At 40.5% G+C, this 27,116-nt stretch overlaps 1 protein-coding gene across 1 annotated transcript; it reads left to right on the top strand.

Moving 5' to 3' along the window:
- Positions 1-16,262: 16,262 nt before the first annotated feature.
- On the top strand, positions 16,263-19,646 carry LOC113174562 (protocadherin-20). The gene is made up of 2 exons (XM_026378627.1): positions 16,263-16,348; positions 16,737-19,646. The coding sequence occupies exons 1-2, from the start codon at positions 16,301-16,303 to the stop codon at positions 19,359-19,361; spliced, it is 2,673 nt and encodes an 890-aa protein (XP_026234412.1). The 5' UTR covers positions 16,263-16,300; the 3' UTR covers positions 19,362-19,646.
- Positions 19,647-27,116: the final 7,470 nt, after the last annotated feature.

Below are 27,116 nucleotides of genomic sequence, written 5' to 3'. Positions count from 1 at the left end.
ACAGCATAGCTGATTTTAATTAATGCTAATCGAACATTTGGTATGTTAGAAACATGCTGCTATGTCGAGGTAGCCTCGTTGAACAGTCATAAGGTGTCAAACTTTATTTTGCCTTCTTAAATGTTATTGTTGCCACAAAAATTACCATTAGTTTGTAAAGATAGTAAGACTGTCTGCCGAGCAGCGTGGATTATCAGCTTATGGAGGTGACACACTGACTCGTTAAACTGTTGCCACTGCTGTTGAAGAAAATAATAATAGAAAAATCCTCCTTATGCTGCTCAGCTGAGTTCATACATTACGTTTGTCTCCATCCAACTGAGGTCACTGTGACTGTGATTGTGAAGTTATAGCTTTTAATCTCCGCGTTATTTTTGAATGTACAATTAAAAGGAGGAATAATAGAGACGATCTTTTTCAAGGATATTATGTGCAATTTATTCAGTAGCAAGGAAACAAGATGTTTTTCAGTCTTGGTGAATTATGCTCTTACCATAACATGAGATGTGAGGATAAACGATGCAAAACACTGGACATACACCATGTGCTCATAATGTACAGTCCACTGAAACCTTACAAATGGATGACAAGCAATTTGCCATCATCAGAGATGACCCATCTTCACATAACAGATTGTAACTTTAGCTAAAAAGAATAAAATGGGGTGGAAAAAGGGACATGAAGAGATGGCACGAGGGCACAGTGATAATAGGCTGCATTAGCCACATCTGCTGGGAATAGGCCTGCAGAGAGGCTACTTGCTCAGTGAAGTGTAATCTTCAGCGGTCTGGTCCCTGTCACGGCCAGCATAGAGAGTGGTTTGGGTGGGGCCAGCGGGGCCTTACACAAAGCAATGAGTTTCACTAAGGCAGGTAGGGGATACAAATAACACACATACAGCATAAACACAGAGGGAGGGCATCAGACCGTGCAGGAACCCAGCATGAAAGGTAGATCAGCGGTGATATAGAGAGAAAACTAGATGGTGGGAAGGGGGCTGTGGTGAAATTGGCTTGAGGGCGTGAAGGGATGAGGGAGAGAAGATAGATACTAGGCAAAAATGGTAAATAGAACAGAGCTGTAGATGTGGATGTGCAATGGGAGGAAAGGGGTGGATGGAATGGAAAGAGGGCGACTGTAATGAGTTAGAGCTGGAATATAAAACGTAAGACAAAGCGTCAAAGATGAGACGACAGAGAAACAGATGACAATAGGCAGAAAAATGGATAAGGATCACACGCTCTCGAGAGGAATGAGTAACACTGGCTGAAAAGAAGAACAATACACCCGTATATGGGCAAAGCAGAAGCACAGCTATACATGTTCAAAGTGTTTTGACAAAAGGCGTCCCTGTTCAGTTCTCATTCACTTTTAGTACCTGAAGTGCATTTGATTTGACTCGGGGAAAGAAAATGATCTAATATCCAAGATTTATGGTAAATAAAGCGGTCCTTGCCCCTTGACTCCAACCATATATATCTTATAAAGTACAATAATAAATCAGATGCTGAATTAGTGCATTTGTTATACAGTTTCTATGACTAATAAAATTACTACTTTTATTAAATTAATAAGTACCAACACCTAAAGGAACTGAGTTTTCTGACTATTCCTTTCACTTTCCTTAATGTCATATAATGAATGGCCCTCAGAAGAAATTTGCAACTGTACCTTACATGCACACACGCGCATAATCAAATCATAACATGGACATACATGAATCACCGCGCCAACCATTCATCCATGCCCGTCCTGCCACCACACATCGATTTCCATTGATGATAGTCATGGCTGAATCCACTTGACCAATTGATTTGACCATTGTATCGTTTGTCCTTCAGGTTGTGATGGGGCTGTTTACAAGTTGGAGGTACGACTTCATCCCCCTTTTTCACATCCCTGCATTTTTACAGCCCTGTTGGTGTCTGACCTTTAAGAAAGTGTCTGGTGAAACGAAACAGGGAGAGGAACAGGGGGAGGCTCAGGAGATGTGTGTACCCCCTAGGGAGATGGACAGACTCGTAGACATGGGAAGTAGTGGCACTTGAAAGCAAATGGGAATCAGGATGGAAATAGAGGCACATCAGCAACTGTTGCCTGCAGGGTGGAGAGAAGTTGTTTGGTGTGCACCACTGAGGTGGAAATGTGCGGATGGCCTTGCATGGTGGGTGGGCAATAGCTTTTTTTTATTTTTTATTTTTTTAAAGGAAAAAATGTAAAGCATCTTATGGCTATGGAGATGTACTGCAAGTCTCTTTCTCCCTTTCATTAGAAGCTATGTGTGATTGGGAACTGATGGCAAAATAATTGGCTTTGAAGAAAAAGAAGAATCCTTCAGATTTGAAGAGGGACTGTACTCGTGTGCTGTAGGTAGCAAAATAAAAAAAAACCCATTCAGATCATCTTTTGTTTTCTTTGCTGGAGATTTCAATGCTGTAAAAGTCTCTTACATATGTTGGTACTCTTCAGGAAGTGGGTGTGCGATGTGCCAGTCTGTGAGATTTTCACATACTTGAAAACCCCTCACCATTTCTGCTGCTGTTAAATGCCATGTCAAAAATGATTAAATGTGATTTTTGATTCACAGGAATATCAGACAATCTAGGAAAACGAGTCCAAAACTACAAATACATGTTTTTACCAAACTGCTTTTCACATTTTGCTAAAACAGTGCATGTGAAGAGTGGTTTGTGCTCTCCCAGGCTTGTACGGCATTTTTTTTTTTTACGTACAACTGGAAATATTTATGAGGGAGTGCTTGTAAACATCTGATTAACACTGCTTGGCCTCCGCACAAACAATATTACAGACGTATTTGCATACACAAGCGCATCACATGAATGAGAAATAATCCTTTACAACGAAGGCTGAGCACAAACAGCAACTTCTTCCAGTTAATAGAGTTTGGAAAGTGAGAGCTGAAAAAGCACTCTAGATACATGCGTGGCCAACAGAGAGGTGTCTACATCGGCGGCAGCAAGTGACACGTATGAACACTTTCACATCGTCATTCAGTTCAGTACAGCGTGTTGTCGTATATCTCTGCCTGTCACTGAAGAACACAGTGTTACAGGTGCTGTACATCACCACAAAGGTGTTGATGGTGGGTAAAGGGGGCTCTTTTTATTTTTTTACTTAACGAAATACAAAGTTGTCATTATTCATTTCTAATTTTAAAGCCATCTGTTTCAATCTGCAATTCTTTTTCCCATTGTTTCCCAATGGGTTATTGATTTGGGTCCTAATCTACAAATAAAAATATTATCTGAATTCAATTTTCCATTCTGTCAGCAATGTTAAAAGGACACAGCTCATCTGGCTGATGGATGGGAGCAAATGTAGCCCAGGGCCTAAGGGTGGACTGCAAGAGAAATGTACCTTATAACACACACACACACATAAACATCCCCTCCAGATGGGTCCCCCCCCCCCAAGTGAGCAGTGTGTAGGATCCAATTATGTTTGTCTCTGTGCTCTCTGTGTGTTTTTGTGTGTGTGTGTGTGTGTGGGTTGGGGTTAGAACAATGTGAATCTTAACAGTTGGGTGTGCTGCCTTTTTACAGCCTGTTTTTTTTTTTTTTGTTTGTTTTTTATTGCTTTAACTTAATTTTCAGCATCACTGTAAAACACAAGTCTTAATACGAAAGCCTGTTGAAAAGGTTATGCTTTAAAATCACACTGTTTGAGGGAGATAACTTTTTAAACTATTAACAAGTGCTGAACAATGTTTTATATATATATATATGTTTATGATTATATGTTAATATATTTATATTTATGACTAAATATCACTTATCAGGCTGCATCACACAAAAGGTTGCATGGCTATTGTAGGTCAAGAAGCATAGTGTATTGGTGTTGGTCAAGGCTGTGGGTTATTGTAACCATAAAATATCCTAAAGCACAGTATAGCTTTGCGACACAATGTCACACAACACACTTATTTTATATCGCAGACATAAGCTTTATAGGGAGGTAGATGAAGAGAAGAGAATCTGTGCTGTGAATTATTGCCATAAATCACAATCACGGAATATGTCACCTCCTTTATCTGCAGAGCTTTTAGTGTCTTTCTTGCATCACAGAGGACACCACTGCATTTGTGTTGCCTTACTAGTGCTTGCTGCAAGCCTGCAGGGTTTTCTTGTACATCTTTTTTTTTAGTCTTTATCTCGAACGCTTGTAGTTCTAAGGACATCAGAATCGCTGTCGCTCATTTGGTTCAAACCACTTTCAGTTTTTGGACTTGGTTTTATGTTTTAGAACGGAGAGATGATTGAAACTATACATAAAGGACAATTATTAAAATATGTGAATATGAAATTGGAGCCCCATATGAAGAGAGACTTAAGAGTAATCTGTCAGAAATATTCATAAGTTATAATTGTCTGATACAACATCGTCATTAAATTAACATTTCCTGAGACTATGTTGAGTCCTCTCGCACCCTCCTCTTCTAGATACCAGATAGCCAGGAAGCACAAAGAGGTCAAAGCTGAGCAGAAGTCCCCGAGGGAGCTCTCTTGCCCTTCAACCTTTAGGTGCTCCTCCCTGATGCTCATTCCCTGGAGGTGTCAGACGAAGACAAACCAAGAGGTGCTGTATGCAAAGGCGAGAAAGGGACGTGCTGGAAGGAAGGGACAAGAAACTTGAGAAGGTGAAAGAGGACAGAAAGTGCTTTGAATGAGTGTGGTAAAGGAGAGAGTCAAGGAGACAAAAAAGGGAGAGTGAGGAGTGAGTAAGTGGAGAGCGTGGTTGGAAACAGGGTACGTGGGGTTAAAAGACAGGAGAGAAGGGGGAGGAGAAGTAGTGCTTGAAGAAATAATACAGTGAAGATGAGGCTGCATTAGCAGCATGTCTCAGGCCAATTACTCTGCTGCTGCCGCTTTCCTCTATCTCTCCCCTGCTCTCCCTCTCTTTGTGTCCTCTCCTTTCACTTTCTTCCACTCTCCTTCTCTCACACTTTCTCTATCTCTGCTCCAACTATCCATGTGCTGTCAGCAGCAACAGATCCCTAAATGATACCGGTGTGCACTGGCAGGTTTTATCTTCCCGTGCTACAATAGGAAAGAAGGATCTGAGAAAAGATAAGATAGGACCAACCAACGGTGACAACAGCAAACACATAATGGCGAGGCGCATGCCGCATGCGGTGCTTCACTGCCATCTAGTGGCAGCTCAGCTCAGCAGGGGCTCCATCAAACGATGCTGATCATTAGTTACAGGCACTTGCATTACATCGATGCGATCAAAAACGTCATCAGAGACAGTGTTTCACAGAGTGCAGTGAAAAACTTAGGGTCTGAGACATGTTGGGTATCAATGAGCTGCAGGGGCTGTCATGCTTTTTTGTGCTGAGCAAAAATAAATGCTCATCTGGCTAAATGACTTGTGAGTGACGACGTCGTGGTAGCGACACTGAAGAGACTCTGACGAACATTGTTCCAGAGTTTCTCAAACTTTGGGATCTGAATGTTGTTTGTTGTTGATTCACACATGGCAGATTTCTAAGAATGCAATGACCTCCCTCATGCACTGGATCTTTAAAATGAAACCATTAAATAGGTTTGATACGTTTTATTTTAGTCTATATGTGCCTCTATGATGCTTTTTAGCAACAGAATAAGGCAGGGCATTGATCTGATTATCAAATTACTGGCGTGAATCACCTGCCATCTACAATTTATGTAGTCCATCTAGTTCTAATTTCCAATAAAAGCATCCCGTATAATTAAACTGAGAGCAGATCATTTGCAATTATATAGAGAAGGATAAAAAAAAACACGGGGTCCACATTACAGCCCAACAGTTCAGAATTTCTAACCTCTTGTTGGGTAATTAATGAAATCAGAAATCTATATGCCAGCTAAATAAATAAATCTTAATGCACTGATGTTTTAAAAAGAATTATTGCTTTAGACATAAAGGTCCTTTATTTTATTATCAAAACTGTAATGTACATTTTTGTACAATTTCTCATGATTTGTGATACTGATGCAGGAACTTTAGATCAGAGTTCTTTAGCCGGACATCTCCCCCTGAGCTGGTGTCTTGTCAGGCAAATGGACAACAACACGCTGCCAATAAAAAAAAAAAAAACATCTTCGGGCACAACATGAAAAAAAGTTTTCAGGATCTACAGCAGAATTCTTTCATGTGCTATGTGTACTTGACTTTCCTCTCAGAGTTCTCTTGGAAGTATTTTGTTTGTTGGAAACGCCAGTATTTTACTACACGGTACGACCAGGTAGCATGTAAGGCAGCTTATTCAAATTAAATAGTGCAGTAGTATAACGTTAGTCATAGTGTGAGTGGACTTGGGAGGTGTGACAAGATACATAGCTAAAGTAAAACCATTAGTATCACTACTGTGAAGTAACCCCTACCATCATATGTGGGGAAAAAAAGTGTTGCTGTAATTAGACATTTTTACACTTAATTGAATTAATTACTGAAAAAAAAAGGAATTCTAATTATTGATTTCTCCTGCAACATTAGTATGTTTAGGCTCTGCTCTGATCACTCAGGCTGATTAACTATCTACTGTATAGCAACAACAAACCATGCCATGGTTACTGTGTCAGGCTGCCATAGCTCATAGGGTATAATAGTGCATAATTGGTAGGCTCATTTACATTCTCTAACAATAACACTGAAGTTAGCAAAAGACCATATGGGAGATTAAGTTTGTAAATACGGTGTACACACTTTTTAATTATTAACTTTTAATTAGGAGATGTCTTGATAAATCTTAAACATGGGTCTAATCTCAAAGGATACTCTGGTCAGTGACTCTATTTGCATGCGTACGTATCCATGTGTCCAGGGGAAGACAGGGGTTAGTAAAGGTGCAAAGAGCTGGAAACAGATAAAAATAAAATCACAGGACCAGCGCAGAAATAATGGGACATCTGGTCCAGACATCTGGAGCCAGAGGACTTTCAGAAGCTTCCCAGCATCCTCTCACCTTGTGGGTAAATTAGCAAAGTGAGAAAATATGGCGGGGGTAAACGATGCTGACAATCACACAGAGGGAGGACAGTTGAGATAGGTTACTGGGGAACTGATCATTTGGAGGTCTTTTTTTGTTTTCCGTGAACAAAATGTGATTAATAATGGTCTGTGTGGGTGATTACATGTGAATGGGAGCGAGAAAGGTGTTGGTGAAAGTGAAAGGAGGCGGTTACCTTCTCATTACTTTTTCTACATTGACATAATACATACAGATCTGTTTCTAAATGATGGTTGTAAGGCAGGAAAGATCATCTTCGTAAATGTGGATTACTGTACTGAAATCAGTAATTAGCACTGATAAATCCATTGTGCTGATGTGGACTTGTGAAGGCCACAGAGGATTAACAGGTTTAGGAAGTTTATAGGTCAGGAAAGTGTATCCTCACAATCCTAAGCTTGAGGCATTTGCTAATAGGCATTTATTTGAGATAGACATTATTTCAGGTAGACTGTACAATAGATGATTGACAGTTTTCTTCTTCTCTCAGACATCAGTATGAATATTTCCTATAGGACATCTGACAGGCAGAATGCACCATTCACTGGGCTGTCACTGGCCTTTACCAGTGATTTTTAAATGAAAAATAACATGGCAGCTCCTCCTGAAATGTCAAATTTGTCATATATTAGCTTATGAAATTAGATTTGGAATAAATACGTGAAGCATACCATGCGGTTTTGTGAGTCATCGTTGATTGTATGACTGTAGCACACGCGGCGGCTAAAATTGTTGTTCGCGAGCTTTCGAAAGGAAGTGAGTCACATCATCAATTAAACACAGCCCCTAATTTGCTTCCTCAGGCTTAAATCTTGGAGTGAATCCTGAGCTTGCAAGATGCCGTCTGTCTCTGCGAATACACATGATGGACTGATGGGTTGGCATGTGTCTGCTTGAGAGAGGAAGGCTGGCCAAGAGAGCGAGAGCGATAGAGGTAGTGTCAGATGTGATATTGATGGTGAGCCACTGTGTTTGTCTCTTGTTTCCCCTTGGCTTAATGTAAGGTCACAGTGGAAAGGTGGGACAACAAATGCCACCAAGTAACTCTGACAGCTTGACCCCTGGGAGAGAAAATACCCTTTTCATCAGATGACCCACCTCCAGAATGCCCCAGTCCTTCCCGTCCTGCCTTCCACTTCCTTTATGTCTTCCTTCGTCTCTTTGTGTCCAATTCATCTTCACTTAACCTTTGCTTTTCTCTGTACCGTCCCCAAGTACCACCCACTGTTTTGCACATATACATACATATACACACATAAAGACACAGAGTCAGTCACACGGACGTCTTCTCTTCTCCTGCACTTTCCTTGGGCTCTCGATCTAACGTCACAAATAGGTAATAAAGATGCCATCAAAAGGACACCAGGGGATCCACATTCTGCCCCCGTTCGGTCCTGCTCGTAACTCTCCAGAGGGCAGAAGGACATACATCACCTACAGAGGCTGCTGGCATAGAATTATGTTGTTTAGTGCAGGCTGTTCCCATGCTGATCCATATGCATAATACCCATGTGAACAGAGAACGAATGGGAGGCATACTGCGCAAATACAGCTGCCTGCATGCCACGGCACAAATGTTAGCCAGTAAGTACAGAGCATTAGGTGATCTAAAATATAAAGCAACACGTATCTTGGCGGGCCCTACTCAGTATGCTAACCACAGACGAGAGGAATGAAAGATGCAGGGGGAGGACATGAAGCTCATACTGTATTTATTCCCCCTCAACCCCTCCTCCGACACTCAGGTAGACTCTGCCCACGATGTCTTGTCAGATGTGACCTTGAGCGAGTCCATTGTCTCTCAGGATCTTCACTCACGTTGTCACATCAGACCACTTCAGTCTTCTCAATAAAAACAACACAACATCAGCATCACAATGATGAATCACTGCATTAGCAAACAGCAGGGGAAGGTTTGTCATTTCCAGTTACTGGAGCTGTACAGTATAGCGGCTTGAAATAAAATCTTTTATGATTTCACCTGCTTTGTTCTTGGGGAAATTTCATTATACAACATATCTACAAAATCTTCTACAAACAGGACACAAATTGAACACGAACATAATTATATTGTAATGCATATTTAATTAAATTGAGCGTTTCTATGTGTTGTCATTCTCCATTTGTAACAGGTGAAAATCTAGTATTTATTATTATAATTGTTGTGATGACATTATGTTCACTGAATTTTTGTTTCTCACCTCCGTGACTGTGTTTTTGTCACAGCACTTTGTGGGGTGGGGGCTACGCTTCAGTTAAGTGGTGCACGTTCAGCTGTCCTCTGTGGACCCAATGGCATTTTGGTGACTCACTTAGTGACTGTAAAGTTTCTTCAAGTGAGGAGAGGCTCAGTAGGGGTGTGAGTAATCTAACAGTTCAAATTATAATAAGTCAAAGGCTTTTTTTTTTTTTTTTTTTGGTAACATTCAGGAAAATGTGTTTATAGTTTAAAGCTATTCGTATGTCATGGGTGCCTATGGTACAGTGTTCTGCTGCGTAAGAGTTCTAACCCCAACTGTGGCCTCCAAATTACGGCACATCAAACTGTGACTGGGCTCTAATTCCAGGTCTCTGGCTTTTTGTCTTATGGTTACAGGAGTAGACCTTGAGGTCATTTGTACATCACGTGTGAGTTCTTAGACTAACACCAGTGGCAACGTGTGAGGCCGCCAGCGTAAGATGTTAAACCTTTCTATACCTCTACTGAAGCGCCCTCTCTGTTAGAAGTGATTGTTTGAAAACTGCCTCAGCACAGTTTGTGACAGTATGGTATGTTTCCCTCATTCTGAACTTTGTGGCTTCAGTGACATAGTGATGGTGGCAAACCGCAACTTCAAATCCAAACTTTAAAATGTTTGTTCAGCACACAAGGGAGTAGTGAAGGGTAAATGCCTATAATTGCTGTTTACCCACCCATCAAAATCTGAAATAAGATTAATGCAGATCCCCCGGGGTGTTTATACTCAGTTAACATGGGTTAGCGCACTCTTTCACACTTTATCTCTAGAGATAAAGAGACAGGGCAGCTACTGTATTAACCCACCGTCTTCCCATGCTAGGAGGAGATCAAAAGTAATAAAGCAATCTCTGCACCGGAGCCAGCAAAAGCAACACTAGCGGGTTCCATGTTCCAGAGGAGAGACAGACTTTGTCAGATAGGCTGGACATAGAATAAATTGGACTCCCTTTCATCCTGCAGGAATTCAATCCATAATTTTAACATTCCCGTTCAATGTTCTTGTGATGTGTACTTAAGCACCAGACTATGTTCAGCACTGATGAACTCAAAAGACCAGAGACAGGAGGAACGTCGGGCCGAGGGGAGAATCTGCCGAATATTCACTTTAATTAATTGGCGAGACAAAACTTTCCAAAAAAAGTTTAAAAAGTCTGAGCCATAAAGGACTCTATTGCATCCAGAGACATATTCACACTGGCAAAATGACACCATGAAGGGAACGAAGCCGGCACACGCTTCACGCAGGGGTCTTTTCATGATTCTGATGAAAATTGTAAAAAGTGCATACCTAATCATTTACTGCGAGAGGAATCAAATGCTCTAACGTGTGTCAAGAAATAAAGCATCTAGCATCAGGTCAGAGACGCCGTCTGGCCCAACCTTCGCACGGCACCGTTGCAACACGTGCTTCTTCAAGTTTGTGTTGCCTTAGCGCGGAGCTTCAATCAGTCTGCTCACTCCCCTCTGACCCCGCTCATTAGCAAGGCATTCTCCCCCCACAGAACCGACGCTCACTGTTTTATGTTGTTTTTCGCACCGTGCCTTGTAAACTCTAGATACTGTTGTGCGTATCTCCCAGGAGATACTCAAACAAACATGTCTGACACAATCTTTGCGCAGTTAAAGTCGTTTAAATCACATTTCTTCCCCATTTTGAACTTTGCTCTGAACAGCAGCCGAACCTCCTACATGACTGGCTATTATTGTGTTTGCGTTAATGAGCAGGTGTAGAGGAGTACCTACAGACCCTATGGCCATGTGTCGAGCTCCCTCTGCATAACTTATAAGGAGCTAGTTAATTTAAACATGTTTAAATCTTCTGCTTTTCCCAGAGTTCCCCTGAAAAAAATCCACATATGTTAAGAATATGGGAGATACCAGATTTTACTTCTTACACATACTTTAAAGGAATAGAACATGTATTTATCTGTATGAAATATCTTCCATTTCCTCTTGTAGAATTCATAACAGACTGATACTTTCCTCCACTGGGGCAGGATGCACTGAATATAAATAATTACTGATTTAAGCCAGCTTCCTATTTCCTTTTGCTGCTCCCCATTTGCCTCTTTTTTTTCTATAGAGCTCCTCAATAATCCTTCCTCATGATCATAGGGGAAATTAATATAATGTCTGTGTGTGTGTGTGTGTGTGTGTGTGTGTGTGTGTGTGTGTGCACGTTGCCAGTTAAATTTTTTTTTAAAGAATACACACAATAATTGCAATTCACATTTCTAATAGAATGTAATAATATAATATATTATCCCATAAGTAACATTCATTATTGTATAAATGTTAGAATAATATATAACCCTTTAATAATTCATTATAATTATGACAGGATTGTAATGCGTAGGGTTTTACACTTCACAGTACTTCTGTCTTCACAGGCAAGTGTTATCACATTGCTTCGCTGTTAAAGAAACACAGGAAAGAAAAGAAAAAAAAACTGCAGCAAAAGTGTTGCTTGTGAGTAATTCCAGAGCAAAAGTGGATTTTCTCTAACATTGCTGAAACAAAAATTGACTTAGGTTTTGGATTATGGAAGCATAAGAAGTTGCTATACAATTATTTTCCATCAGCAAATCGCACCCTCCTGGAAACTCCATTTTATACCTTAATTGATGTACTGAAAAACCTCCAATTGAGGCTTTGAAATAGTCACACGGTTAGCAGGCAGAAACAAGAAGCTGTGGTGGGCCAATCGATACAAACTTCATTACTGGGAAGCCTGGCTGGTAATCTCCTTGGCTGCAGCTGTGAGGGGCATACATTCTACCGCAGCACCTGTTCTCAATGATATATCCAACCTGCACCAGCAGAGACACGATGGCACGCTCACACTACACCGAGGTTTAACACCCCTGCGTTGTGTTACCACCTCTTTTTTTTCTCTCTCTCTCTCTCTCTCTCTCTGTCTGTCTGCATATCGAATATGAGCTCACAAGGTTTTCATGTTATTTTGTACTCTCTCCTCTGTTTCTGTCTCCCTCTTCCAGATGAGCTCTCTCACATTTGTGCCAGGATGCATCTTTAGCAGCTGACAAGCAGCAGAGAAAGGGGAAAACTGATGGGAGAGAATAGTGGAGGAGAGGAGCAGCAGGGGAGGTGTGATGAGCGGAAAGATGGAGAGCTGTTGAGAGTTTTTTTTTTTTTTTTCAGCTAATAGAAATAGACCTTTGGGGTTTAGAAATTGTGTAGTATAATATTATGTTAGGATAGCTCCATTTTACACCAAAATTGGTTCTGTGATGGCAAGCCACAAAGACATTTCGAAGTATTTTCTTTTTTCCCTTTGTACCTCTCCTTCTTTCAAAGTAATAAATACATTTCCAGGAAAAAATGACAAATGAACTACTTATCACAAATAAGTACTCTTATTACGAGTTCTCAACCCTGAACTCAGCTCTCACATTTGTACTGTTCTAACTCTGATAGTACGGTGAAAATAAACTGTAGGCCCAACATGAAGCAAAGCCTTATGGGTAATGAGTGTAACAGACTTATATGGTACAGTAATATATGTTGTATATGTATATAAAAATATGTATACTACCAAACTATACTGTACATGTGTAATTGAAACGTGACTTTTTCGCCTCAATTCAACCAGTAGATGGCAGCGATAGTGCAAGAACAACAATGGCTGACTTTAGACATTAAAGCAAAGTGGTGCAATGATATGCACAACGAAAAGTTCATTATGTCTCTACAGAGATGAAGAAAAATAGTTGTCCTATTTACTCCTCCCCATATTGCTGAGAAGGTTTCAAACTTGTACTCTTCCCTGCCCCTGTTTGGTGATGGCTACACATATTAGTACTGTGGGGAATATTGTCCCTTAGAGACCGTGGGATGCAGCTGCAGCGTGGCTGATGCACACTACAGTGCACTGAGCTGGAAAATGTTGTTCCAAAACAGACGTAAAGGTAGAGAATAGGTTATCTGTTGCCTTATACCCTCTCACGCTGCATGTGCTTATTTTGGTGCTGAACCTCAAAACTGGGACTTCGCCCAGAGAGAATATCTGTGGTAATAGTGGCCATTATTTATCCCGGTATTGTAAAATAAAGTAGAACCATAAGAACAAGCCTGACTCTGACTGACGTAATATATGAGGATTGAATGGAGTTCTGGCCTGTTGAGCAGACGCGCAGGTGCTTTGTGTAATTTTCTCACGTGTGTAGTGTTCATTTAGCAGCTATCGTTGGTATGTGATAAACACAGGAAATCTTTAATTAAATGTTCCAAAACAACAATCTCTAACTGCATTGCATTGATTTGCCAGAAGGCAAATTTACAGACATTGTATTATTAACTAGCAAACACAGCTCTGATGCATCTTTCTCTACACTACATGATGCTAAATCTACTTGTGCTTTTGTTTTTTCAGCATTTTCAAAATGTCCAGTAATTAATCTAAGAAGAGTACAATATTAACGTCCATGTAGATGGTTGGTATTGTGAAAACATTATGCAATCTCTCACAAACCACACACATTACATACATACATTACATTTCAGGAAAAGTGCAGCTCCTCATAGTCATTCAAACATGCACACAATTACGCTAATGAGCCCAATGGAAGAAAGGCTAAGGCAGGTAACACTAATACAGCAGACTTATCAGATAGTAAGTTATGGTCCTACAGGAAGTTACTAATTAATGGGTCATAGTTTCCATGTTATTTAGTTTTCTGTAAGTATATATATTCAGATGTAAGCACTTGTTGTTTTTGGAAAGCCACTGTGCTGCAGACTGGCTCTGTAAAAACTCCTCTAATTAAATTTAAATAAATAAGTAAAGAAACAACTATCAAACACGCCGCCACAGTGGAACATATTTGCAGTCAGACTGCTGTGTGGTCATGCTCACCTTACTTAACAGCCATGGAGCTGTCTCATAGCCATCAAGATAGCTTAGCAGCACTTTGATTAAAAGAAAAGACCAAGGGTAACAGGACATCTGTTAGGAAATCTGGGCAGAGATTACCCAGCCTCATCTCACACTGACTCAGAGCAGCAAATGATGTAATTAAGACCCAAGTAATACTGGCTCTTGGCTTTATTGAACCTTTGTAGTAGTATTTTAGCCTGGCCACCACATGTACTCTGTCACATTTGAGAATTCACTTAAATTAACCCGCCACCCACTTAACCCCAACCACACACAAACACTCCCAACCCGCCCCCCATGTAGTTGTGCAGTTTTATTGTATAAAAGGTGTTATTATACAATAAAATGACGAATACGTCCATAAGCTGTTTAAATCAAGACAAGAGGCACAAGATGCACAGAGAGAGAGAAAGCCAATAACTTCTTAGACTGTCCAACATTTAAATTTTACCTTGTATTAAACGTACATAAGACTACATAAAGTGTTTACACACTGTGGTGTGGCTTTAGTATTGTATTGTATACAGTGGCAAGAAAAAGTATGTGAACCTTTTGGAATTTCATGGTTTTCTGAATTAATTTGTCATAAAATATGATTTCATCATCAGCTAAGTCAAGAGTATCAACACATATAATGTGCCTAAAATAATACCACAAAAAATGGTGATCATTCATGTCTTTATTGAGAATAACCATAAAAACCTCATAGTAATAGTGGAAAAAGTATGTGAACCCTTGGAATTAATTACTGATTGAGGTACGGCTCACAAAAGCGTATTCTTCTTGTGCAGAGCAAACTCAAAAAGTAAGAGTGTTATTTGATGATGTTTTTGAATAATAATAATAATAATAATAAACTAGTTGATGGCCCCCTTGTAAAAAAACACAAGTACATTAAACAAACTGTAACTGCTCTCAACAGACAGACTCCATCACTGATGATCAACAGCTGAACACCTCAGACCCACTGCACCCCGAGGCAGCTCCCAAATGACTCTCATTTCCCTCGATTTTTTGCTTTCCCATGCTCTAAAGCCTCCCAGTCTACTGTGCCTACAGTTAGTGTTTACAGAAATATTTCTGAGCTTAGTGTAGAGATGGGGGGGAAAAAAGAGAACCTCTGGAAACTGGATACAAGATGGATTTGTCAGTGATCCACATTATTATACTGCCCACTCATGTCACTGAAATATACTGTTCAATATATTTAAACAGCACTTCTATGGATTTTGGCCCAAGTATAACTTCATCAAATAGCAAAGAAAATGCATGAATTGTATTATGAAGTGTAGGTCTACGTTTCCAGCGACCACACTTGATGAGCAATGACAGCAAGGACACACAAGCATGAGACCGGCCGAGTGTGTTGCGACAGTATAAATCTGCTATTTTCCACAGAACTTCAATCACTCAATTTCTCTGGGCAGTATGCTTCCAATCCCACCAAACAGCTGGCCCAGCATTTAGAACACATGGGGATTATGGGGTTGATTTAGTTAAAGGCTCAATCCAGAATCAGCCCATAGCACCACTTGCGATGCCAAGATCACCTCTCTCCGCTGGTTTTGTTTGTATATAATAAATAAATAATGTGAATACATTTAGAAAATCAAAAGTCAGAGTTCACCGATTGTACAAAACATTATGCACTATCAGTATATCACTATATAGTTGCTTTAATTCATTCTTTACAGTTTATTTTTAATTTGTAGTGATTTTTTAACTAATGCTGGATGAAAGTGACCCCCAGACTGTGAATATTTTACATCTTGTGCATTATCAGTACGTTATTATTTCACTTAGCAGAGATACAAAGTATGCAACTGCTTGTGCAAACACGATTGTGGATTTTTTTAAAAAACGTGCAGGTGTGTGCTTTCAGACGTGGTTCGACAGCATGTGTGAAAAACTAATCTGTGAACTCAAGCAGATTTCCCAGTGGTCATTGGCTCTGATTGGTTAACACAAGGGACTGATTTGCATATGGTGGGAGTGTCCTGAGCCAGCACTGGGATGAATGACTTGTTCAAGTCAGATAGCAAAAAAGGCAAAGCACTCAGCAGAGGTCTACACTGCTCAGCGTTCAAAATGCCTGGGTTACTTAAGCTGACAGTCTTCCTGCTATGAGAAAGTGCTGGGACAGGAAATAAACATGTGCAACAGCAGACACCTCAGCCTTAGACAAAGAGGAGCAATATGGGTAAGTTTTATAAAGATTATCCTTATAGACAAAATTCACTTTAACACAACCAAACCTCATATGAGACTGTGAATGCTATTTTAGAACACTAAATAATGACTAGGCCCCTCTTCCTCCCCACTACATGTTTGTTTATTCTCAAGAACTTTTGCTAAATAAACTTATTAAATCCAAGTAAATATTTCATGTATTGATTGGCTAAATCATCATGGGAGATATATAAAGTTATTATTATGCTATATCATTGCTGCAGATGTCCAAATAACTGTTACTATACATTAATGTTCACGTTCAATAATAATACATCAGCAAAACATAAACCGGACTTGTTGTTTTCTGCAATACTTTTTTATTAAACTGCATTTTGCTTGACTTCCTTGTGTTACAGGGATTGTGCATCTTCTTGCTTTACACCAGCCCTCTTTCCTGTTTTGCAAATTTCAGCCAAGCTAAGGAGCTCATCTATAAGATAAAAGAGGGATTACCCAGTGGGACCTTCATAGGGGCAATTGGAGTAGACTTACATTTGGATTTCACTGTTGAGCCCCCCTTTTTATTCAATCTCCCGCAAAAGAAGGTCAGTGAACAGTATGTGAACCTTAATAACACCACCGGAGCGCTTTACACATCTGCCACAGAGATTGACAGAGAGACCCTCTGTCCTGATAGCTCAGAGAGACAGGGATGTGTCCTCTCACTGGATGTGTTTGTGTTGCCTCAGCAGTACTTTCAGCTCATCAAAGTTAAGATCTTTATTGAGGATGTGAACGACAACAGGCCAAAGTTCCCTGTGGATGTGATTTTTATGTCTGTCCCAGAAAACACACCCATAAACGCTCGTTATGCAGTGGAGCAGTCCGCAGTTGACCCGGACCTGGGTCTTCATGGGGTACAGACCTACTGGCTGGTTAATGACTTTGGCATGTTCACACTGGATGTTGAGGAGAATGAGGGAGGCGAGCTGACACCCTTCCTCATTGTGACAGACGTTTTGGACAGAGAGACACAGGCTGAATATATCACAGATATTATCGCAGAGGATGGAGGGACCCCTCCTCTACTGGGTGCAGCTACTTTAAAAATTGTCATCACAGATGTGAATGATAACTGTCCCCAATTCACAGAGTCACAAATTAATGTCACTCTGCATGGGAATACCACCAAAGGGGCACATTTGGCGCATGTGCATGCTTTTGACCCTGACCTTGGTGCTAATGCTCAGATCAGCTATGCTTACAGTGAACGTGTGCCAAGGGACACCAGGAGCCTGTTCCATTTGGACAGAATCACAGGAGTGATCAAGCTAGCAGGGAAAATAGACACTGGCACAGCCACATTTTACAAACTCACTGTTCTTGCTAATGGACCTGGTTGTATCCCTGCTGTTGCCACTGTTACCATCCATATCATCAAAGTCGTGACTGGACCACCTGCTGTCATACCCCGGTACATCGCACCAGAAAAGGATGGAGTGATAACAATAAAGGAGTCGGAGCCAGCATTTTCCCCAATTGCCTTTTTTACAGTTAAAAACACTGAGAAGAACCAAAAGGTGGACTGTCATTTGGAAGGTACTGGACCCTTTAGACTTGTCCCCTATCAGCTGTTCAAGAATGAATTCCTACTGGAGACCACCGAGCCCTTGGATTACGAAAAGACACGGGAGTATGAGTTAATTGTGGTTGCTAGGAATGCTCAAGGGCTTGTCATCAAGACCTTTCTCATGGTGCAGGTTTTGGATGAGAATGATAATGCGCCAGTGTTTCAGCAGTCTTTAGTAGAAATATCTGTGGAGGAAAACAATGCCCCAAACATTTTTCTAACACAGCTACAAGCCTCTGACCAGGACAGTGAGGGTCGAGGGGAAGTATTTTACCTCCTTGGAGGTGACGCTCCTGGGATCTTTGTGTTGGACCGTGAGACAGGTGTCCTGACTGTGAACACGTCATTGGACCGTGAGGAGAAAGAGACATATCGGTTCATAGTGAGAGCAATGGATCAGGGGACACCCAGGAGGGAGTCAATTGCAACTGTGGTGGTGACCGTTCAAGACCGCAATGATAACAGCCCACGCTTCATCAATAAGGACTTTACTTTTTTTGTGCCAGAGAACTTCCCAGGATACGGGGAAATTGGGGTGCTCTCAGTGACAGACGCTGACGCTGGTGAAAATGGTTGGGTGGCCCTTTCCATCCTCAATGGCAGTGACATCTTCATGATAGACACGGGTAGGGGAGCGCTGAGAGCCAAGACATCACTGGACCGCGAACAACAAGGGACATATCAACTTTGGATTGAGGCCGTCGATGGTGGGGAGCCTGCGCTTTCCTGTGTTACCATGGTGACCGTGTTGCTGTTGGATGTAAATGATAACCCGCCTATTGTTCTCTTCCCCCAATCCAATCAGTCCTACATGCTAGTGCTACCCAATACGCTACCAGGAACCTCAATCACAGAGGTGTATGCTGTGGATAAAGATACAGGGATGAATGCCGTGATTGCTTATAGTATCATTAAGAGGAAAGGTGGCGAGCCAGGGTCGTTTGCCATTGACCCAGATACAGGAAATATCACATTAAAGAGGGAGCTCAGCAACCGGGGCCTCTACAGCCTTCTGGTGAAGGTCAGTGATCACGGTCAGCCAGAACCACTTTACTCAACAGTCATGGTTAACTTCTTTGTCAATGAAACAGTGAGTAATGAGAGTTACATTCAGAGTCTGCTGACCAGAGAGGTTGACATAGAGGTAGAGGAGAGGCCCTGGTATGTTGGTCAGATGACAGAGGGACCTGAGAGGTATGAGCTGTTCCCCTGTCAGCCTGTCCTCATTGCTCTTTCAGTGACATGTCTCGGGCTGTTCTTCTTGGTTGTCATGTTGACATCTTACATATGCTGCAAAAGGTTTAAAAAGCACCGAAAGAAAAGGTCGGAGGTGGAACTCCCTTTAAAAATGAAGAATGACTCAGCGCAGATTGGGCACAACAGGAAGCTGCGGCAGATCTCAAACATCTGATATTCAATTGTCCACAAATCCAAAAACCATCACTGTTTACATAAATGTTTACAAGATTCACTGTAAGAAACGTAGTTCTTACATGAAGTTGCTCTTTTTGCTCGTCATTATTATTGTTGTATTGTTGTTATTACTACTCAATATAGTGTGATTTGACTTGTGTCAACACGGTTCAACTGTCTATTCTACTTTTTACAATATCTGAGACATGACACTTAATCCAGATGTCTTTAAAAAACCAAAGTGAGGTAAAAAACGATCACTGTCAATGTAATAGGAGCTTTATTACAGAGTTATAAGAGCAACCCATTGAAGACCATTCAATCCTATGTAAATATTGTACAGCATGTTTTACAACTTTATATAAAACTTTTGCATTGGCATGAAAAGGGCTGAAGACAGCTCAAGGCACAACAAATGTTTCTTTTCTTTGTTGTACATTCAGAAAAAAATATATCTCTTTCACACTACCTGTCATATCTAAACTTGAAAGTACTAACACTGTGTCAATATCCATGAAATGCTACCGTTGTGTTGTATTTGTGCTCACACACTGCGCACAAAGACCCTGCCTAAGCATCTTGTATGATGAGCAAAAACAGATTGACCCAAATACTCAGTGCCCACTTAGAGTAGTTGCTTTTCTGGAGCCACTACATCACATCTCCCGTTTAGCTTCGTTGTACTGCGATGATATGCGTTTCCTGCCATACAGTATACGATGGTGAATGATGTACTCTATACACATACATCACAATGAGATGTCAGAAGAGGTTGAAGGCGTTGACAAAGATAGTGAGTGGATCTCGAGTTAAGATTCTATGTTACGTCTGAGAGCCATAGTTAATAACCAGATGTCCTACTTCATGTGAAGTAGTTACCGATCATGTCCAGTGTGTAAAACCTTTTAATACCTTCGCAGTTTGGCAGAGTCACTTCTTTTTTCTTTTTTTTTTTACCACACTGGACAATTTGAATTGTGTCCAAGTTTCTTTGTCATAAAACAGCTTCGAGTTACATGCATCACCCTCCTCCTAAAATCATGCAATCCTGAATGTGTCTGTGAAAAAAATAAGTATTTGTGAAAGAAAATCAAAGTAGCTATTAAAGAGAATTTATTTTTATAATACATTGTATTTTCTGTGCATATTTTTGAATGTGTGTGTAAAACAAAGGTTATTTTATCACCCTCAGTCATTTTTTCTATAATTGCCATTTACTTTTGTTACATCTAATGTGAATTATATCATCAAAGCTATACTGATTAGGTAACATTATATAAAAAAGTAATATAAAAAGAACCTTTTTATTGGTTCAGATTACATCCTGTTCAATCAGGTGTACAAAATTAAGTATTTCATTTGACCTCATATCATGAAGAAAGGTCAAAGATCAAATTCAGAGAGCCTGTGTTGGTCTTGTCATCAGCTGCACAGGTCAGAGGTGGTGAAGTAACACCTAGAGTCAAACTTAGAAGGAACACACTGTGCTGCACTCGTGGCTACAGCTGCTCCTGTCATGATCCGATCAATTTAGTCAAAGCAACCTTTGTCACCTTTCCTTACTGGTAATATCAAACCGAGAACTTGTGAAAGTGGTTTTTGATGCTTTGCTTTCTCTTCTGCCAGATGAGCCTGAGGTGTCCTCTGCCCTTTGGGTTCGGTAGAAAGAAACGGTTTACGGCTCTTTGTCTTTCTGTTAACTATGCACACTCCCAAGAGAGGAACTCGCTTGTGTTATATGCCCTCTAAAACCTGTTAGGGTTCGGCTCTTACAAAACAGCAAATATGCAAACAAGCCTGTGCTAAGAATTCATTCACACATGCGGCTTCTCAAGTTATTATCAGCGTTTCAGGACGTCATGTAAGCACAGAGCACATCAGGAGCTAGAACCAGCTCAGTGTAATCCGCAGTAATCACCTCTGACCAAACTGTGCATTACACAAATAGGCTGAAAGATTATAATCATACAGTATACGGAGACTGTGCTGTCTTTCAAGACAGGTAACAATGGAGGTTGTGTAATAACTCTAAAAATAAGAGCTCATGATGTAAAGGAAAAGTGTTATATCCGCCTTGTGCGATAGAACCAGTGGAACTGTCTCGTGTTGTTGACTTAAGATTGCTAACACACGCTTCTTGGAGGCACAAGTGCACTTGCAGTATGGTGTACATGGTGAACATGCTCACAAACCCTCCTAGTTTTCTGTCAAGCTGTGTGAGATCAATAGAACAAACAGTGTGAGTGCGTTCATACCTGCACAACATGTGTTTGTTTGTGTGTTTGTGTGTGAGAAGGAAGGACGGTGAGCAAGTTCAAAATGTCAAAGCTGGGTAACTTTATTTATTTATTTGAAACATTCCTTCCTGTGTATGGAAGAAAGCTTTAAATTGACATCAATGATAAGTTCCTCCTTTAAGGTTTTCCCCTCACAGTTTAATTCAATATTAGACATGATAATTAGGGTAGAATAGGAATGAGTCTGCCTGAAAGCTGTGCCCCGGGCAAATCCAGCTGCTGTATGATGGTCATGCTCTTTCATGATCAAACTTTTATCAATAAGAATCAGTCCTGAATCAATACTCTGCTGATGTATTTCATGTCAGACTACGGCAGCTATTCATGCTTTTTAAGGCCAAGTGACACAGAATCTAAGAGGCTTTCTGCACAATTTTACATTTGCACACAGAGCAAAGCGTTGCAGCCTGATTAACTGCAGTAATAACAGTGGATGTATCAGCTTTCTCGTTCACCTTTTCCAACTCTTAGTAATTTTCCCTCAGCGTGTAGAGACAAGAAACACACAACAGTCAAACAAGCCCTCCGGTTCGTCTGTGGCTTAAATCAAGCTGCTATGATGATGAACTATGCTCCTGTGTGCAATAACATACATTGGTCCTGGTTAATAAATGGTGAGGTTTGCTCATGACGTCACATTTCCTTATATTAACAACCCCCCTCTCTGTTTTGTTTGCATTCACGTTGACAGTCTGTTCTCCTCACCAGCACCACAATCAAAAAGGTAGCATCACTTTTAACGTGCTGATGTTTAGCAGGTCCCGTGTGCTTACAGTCATTCAATAGCTGTGATATTTCAGTGTCATCCACACTGGTGGACGAACAGGTATAAGTTCTGTAGAGTGAAAAAGAACAAACACATGTCTTTAAATATCCATCCTGTGCAATCCAGATTTCACTACTGAAATACAAATCCACTGCTTGTGTCAGCACCCCTAGCAATTTGTTCTGCCTTCAGTAAGTCAAGATCAGCACTGGCTGTGCTGCATCGAATACCACTGTCATCTATACATTCCTCTATCCATCACGATCCTCTAATTGCCCCTAAACCCTACAGTTACCTGTTTAACCTTCATTCCTTTCATGTATCTCTGTGTCGTTACATCAGGCCTGCTCTAAGTTTAGAAACAGCTTAGAAAGGGTCACACAGACTCCACAGCTTCTCTGCACAAAATTAGTCTTAGTACTTCATACTTTATTTTCATAAGTGAAAATGATATATATCATATATAGGGGCTGCACACATGTCTTCGTAACTGAAGCTGGCTTCTAAATATACCTTTTTCTTTGTCTTGCAGATGTTTTCTTCTTAATTGCGTAGAGCTGGAGACTCAGCTCAATCATTGCCCCTGCGACCTCTCTCTCCCTCTCACTCTCTCTCTCTCTCTCCAGGAAAGTCTATCTGAAATTACATTAAATTCTTAATGGTGTAGACACCAGGTAATTACCATCAGTCACAGCCTGATCCCATTTCCAGATTGGCTTTATTGTAATGCCCCAGCCTTGAAATCAAACAAATAAAGACACAATGAGAGGCCCGGGTTGGGTTACACAAGTCTGCTGAATGGGAGAGGCTACATTTCCCAAGTTATGACATCAAATACGACCTCCCCAACACACACTTTGTTCGCCATCCTCAATAATGCATGTCCATATTCTCCTGCTGAAAATCACTGCCTTTGATCTAAACCATCTTTCATTTTCTATGATGCAACAAAATATAATCAAATCACACTCTTTTGATCCTGCCGTGGATTACGTTACTAATTTCCTTTTATTCTTCTCCCTATTTTTCTCTCAGTTTCATCCATTTTCATCCCAGCAAAACACAGAGGGGCTTCCAGGGAATTAAGGAAAGCGTTGCATTTCTAAGCAACTTGTTTTTTTTCCCACAACCGCTAACAGTAGATTTTCTACTTCTCTTCCACATGATAGTTTATTTGAACAATGTTGTTTCTCTTCCGATGGTTTAACATTTTAAATTACAATTACTGTTCTATAGGAGAGGTGGTTTGACATAATGTAAATTAAAAGTAGGTTATACATACTTCACTGTGCAGCAGCTTCTCAGTAAACAGACAATTCATTTAAAGGCACAATTAAATATCCTTAGAGAGTCTGACAGAAAAAATGATGTACTAATTTATTATATAGCATTGACAAGAGTGGGTGTTACTCAGAGATGGTAATGGGCAGAGAGGAGTAAGAAGTACACGCGTGCAGTACAGTGACCACATTAAACTGCTTTTAGCTTGCAATTATATTTGTCTGTTTACAAATGCCATAGTCAATGTTCCTGGTGTTAATGGGAGCTCAGCAACAGGTGAGTTTAAACACACATTGTATTGTACAATGTTACATGGAAACGTTTTATTATTGCAGCTGACGCACATCATTTTCTAATGTTAACTTTTTAACCTACAAGTTGGAAAGATAAATAAAAATAACTGTAATTGTTTAAAACACTGAATTATGTTCTGAGAGAGGAAGAGGAATTCATATAATTTAAGTTTACCAGAATTGGATAAACACAGAAAACCCTTGTTTTAAACATTGTTTAAGATTGAACCATATTTTTTAGTTTTTCACTGGCAGTGTCCTCGACAGTGACATTCATCAACAAGGTCAAACAAATCGCAGCACTTAACTCTTTTGATATTGTACATACTGTAGTTCATTTTCCTTTAATCTAACTTTGGTCGTTTTTTATTACTCAGGTGACACTGAGAAGTGGGAAAACGGACTTTATAAATTACATGAGGAATGTGAGCGTTACATATAACGATGATGAAACTATCTGTAAATCCCTCCTAAAACAGTAGTGTATGCTCAATGTGCTGAACTCAGCAGTGCTGTAAGTCACATACACCAACCCTCAGGGCACGTCCTTCCAAACCCTATCCCCCATCAAGACTTAGGAAAGTCAGAAAAATGGTTTTCAACCACAAGTTCCCATCCTGCCTCTAAATGTTCTTCGTTCCTATATCACAATTTTATCCTTGAAGGTTTTGCTACCTGTCTAACAAACATCATCCTCTATTTCGTGCACCTAAAAATTAAAACGGAGAAACATGCAGTTTATTTCACAAACGTCTGTGTGATATCCACTGGAAAGTTACCACATTCTGAGCATAATGGTGCTTGTTGAAATGATGAGTCAACCAGGCATGTTCACTCAGACCAACTGCTGAATTGGTCTGCTTCCAAAATTGTGCACTTTATGCCTCTTTGTGTGATTAATTGGAGCAGAAAATAGATTTCAAGAAGGGAACTAACTAACAAGAAGAGCATTTTTAATGAAATAATATTCTGTGGTTAGTTGACTGCAAGTCCAGCTGGAACAATGTATTTGTATTTTGGAATATCACAGAGATTTATAGAGCATTAACTCCTCGTCCTCTTCTTTACTCAGCTGATTTTATTGTTCCAGCCGTTCGTTTGAAATGAAACAGAGCTGCATGGACCCCATAAGGAAATGACAAAAGAATTGTTAAAGGGGAACTTAATGATGCTTTTCAGGTGCAGACCGGTGATCAGTCATTTCAAATGTTTCAGGGTCATGTTTTATTTAAGTGAAAACCGATCCGTAGTGTACACACACCTCAGACGCTTAAAACTACCAGAAACGTCCCTGAGACAGTCAAGATAGGAAACTCTGTGTGTGCTCATAAGTTATTACGGGGTCGCTTTGTCTTTTCCGTAGTTTTATTGCCTGTCATTAGCTTTAAAAGGACTTGATGTAAAGTTAAATGTTAAGAAAAATCATAATCTGTTGGACCATATAAGCACATTTAGGTGCTACATGTGGAAGTTCCTGTCAGTTTCCATCAGTTTGTGAATGTCTTGCTGTAAAAAGGAGCACAACACAAAACACAGGAAAAAGAAGACAACGGCACGCTTCTCCACTCACAGGAAGAGCGACTGAGTGTCGAACATGTCCGCAGTATTGTTCAAGTGTGTATTCCGTCTCTTTCACTCCTAGAAAAGAGCACAAAAAGGCTTTAAAGGGAGGTGCCCTATATGGTCAGAGTGTCTGACCGAGCTGTAGCACCAGCCTGAGTTAATGGAGTGCCAGATGAGTGCCCCTTGTTAATATTAGCCACTCATGCATTTCAGGAAGCCGCCTCTTCTCTGAAGGGGAACTAAGTCTGCTAACCTAATTTGGTGAAGAAAATGTGCAACTGTTTTTAAGGAGAAAAAAAAAAAAACGTAATTTCTCTCATTTGCCCCCTTTGATTGATGCTGATCACTGATCCACTGCATTGTAAATGAAAAGGTGCGTTATGTTTTAATGTGAGTGGAGGAGAGGCGTAATAATTCCGCATTCACACATAACACAAACACATGCCTTCTGCAACACTTCCTGCCAAGGATGTAATTGGACATATTTGATATCTCATGCTAATTTTCTGGCATTTCATAGTAGTTGGTGAGACAGAAAATTCACCTGACAGAAGAGGGCCAACACCACACTGGAGAAAGATAGGGAAATGGAAAAAGTAAAAAAAGAAAAAGAGCGAACACATTAATGCCTCTTACACTCGGCTCGTGGTGTCTAACCTGACAGCTGTTAGGGAAAAAGTGTAAAAAAAAAAAAAAACACAAAATTACAGGAAGGCTCAGAAAGACAGGCAGAGAGGCAAGGAAGTGTAGTGCAATGGCTGATTAAAGGACAGAGAGACAGATATAAACAGGTGGGCAGAGAGATAAGTGGGTCGGGACGTGACTTGTTTGGTCTCGGGTTTTCCCGTTGGCGAGGGCCAATACTCATCTGCCACCTGGCACCAGTTCAGCCAGCTCTGTGCTCACTCATGGCACCGAAAGTGTTGAACAGAAGCGTTTTTTTTTTCGTCTTCCTTTCTCATTTAAACACATGCTTTGAGTCAGACGTAGGCCATGCTTACTGTTTGACTTATTTTGTGGAGTGAGTCCCAGTTAAATCCCAGAGTTTAGACTTAAACTATTATGTTCTTCTACTTTTTCATGTAGTGGTTTCTGTGCATGCATGGATTCACATGAGGAAACATTTGATGCACAACATTGAAAGAAATCATTTTTCTCTGCAGCAACCACAGACTAATCAGTTAAAATTAGTAATAGTAGTGATTATTTATTGAGGCTTTATATGTCAAACAATCCAAACTGACCTCCCCCTCTAATCCCTTCTGTCACATTAACAAGCTGAAGCCTCGGTTGAGAGAGAATAATCAGTGCTAACACCACTACTAGAAGTGCTTGTCAGGACAACACGCACACAAGTAGTCTTCAATATTTCATAAAACTACCAGCACTGTAGCTTCTCCAGTGAGGATAGTGTCGCTCCTACAGGTGCAATGCTGTCTCTTTGTCTTCCAAATACACGATGAACACGGGGTTCTGCACATGCCGTGCATAAAATGTTTACTAAGCAAAAGCGGATAGTAACTGGTGTAAATGCTTAATTCTAGAGGTTTGCA

This window comes from Anabas testudineus, chromosome 3 (genome assembly GCF_900324465.2).
Source record: "Anabas testudineus chromosome 3, fAnaTes1.2, whole genome shotgun sequence".
Lineage (NCBI taxonomy): Eukaryota > Metazoa > Chordata > Actinopteri > Anabantiformes > Anabantidae > Anabas > Anabas testudineus.
The sequence above is the reverse complement of the archived record's forward strand: the minus strand, read 5'-3'. Positions and strand labels throughout refer to the sequence as shown.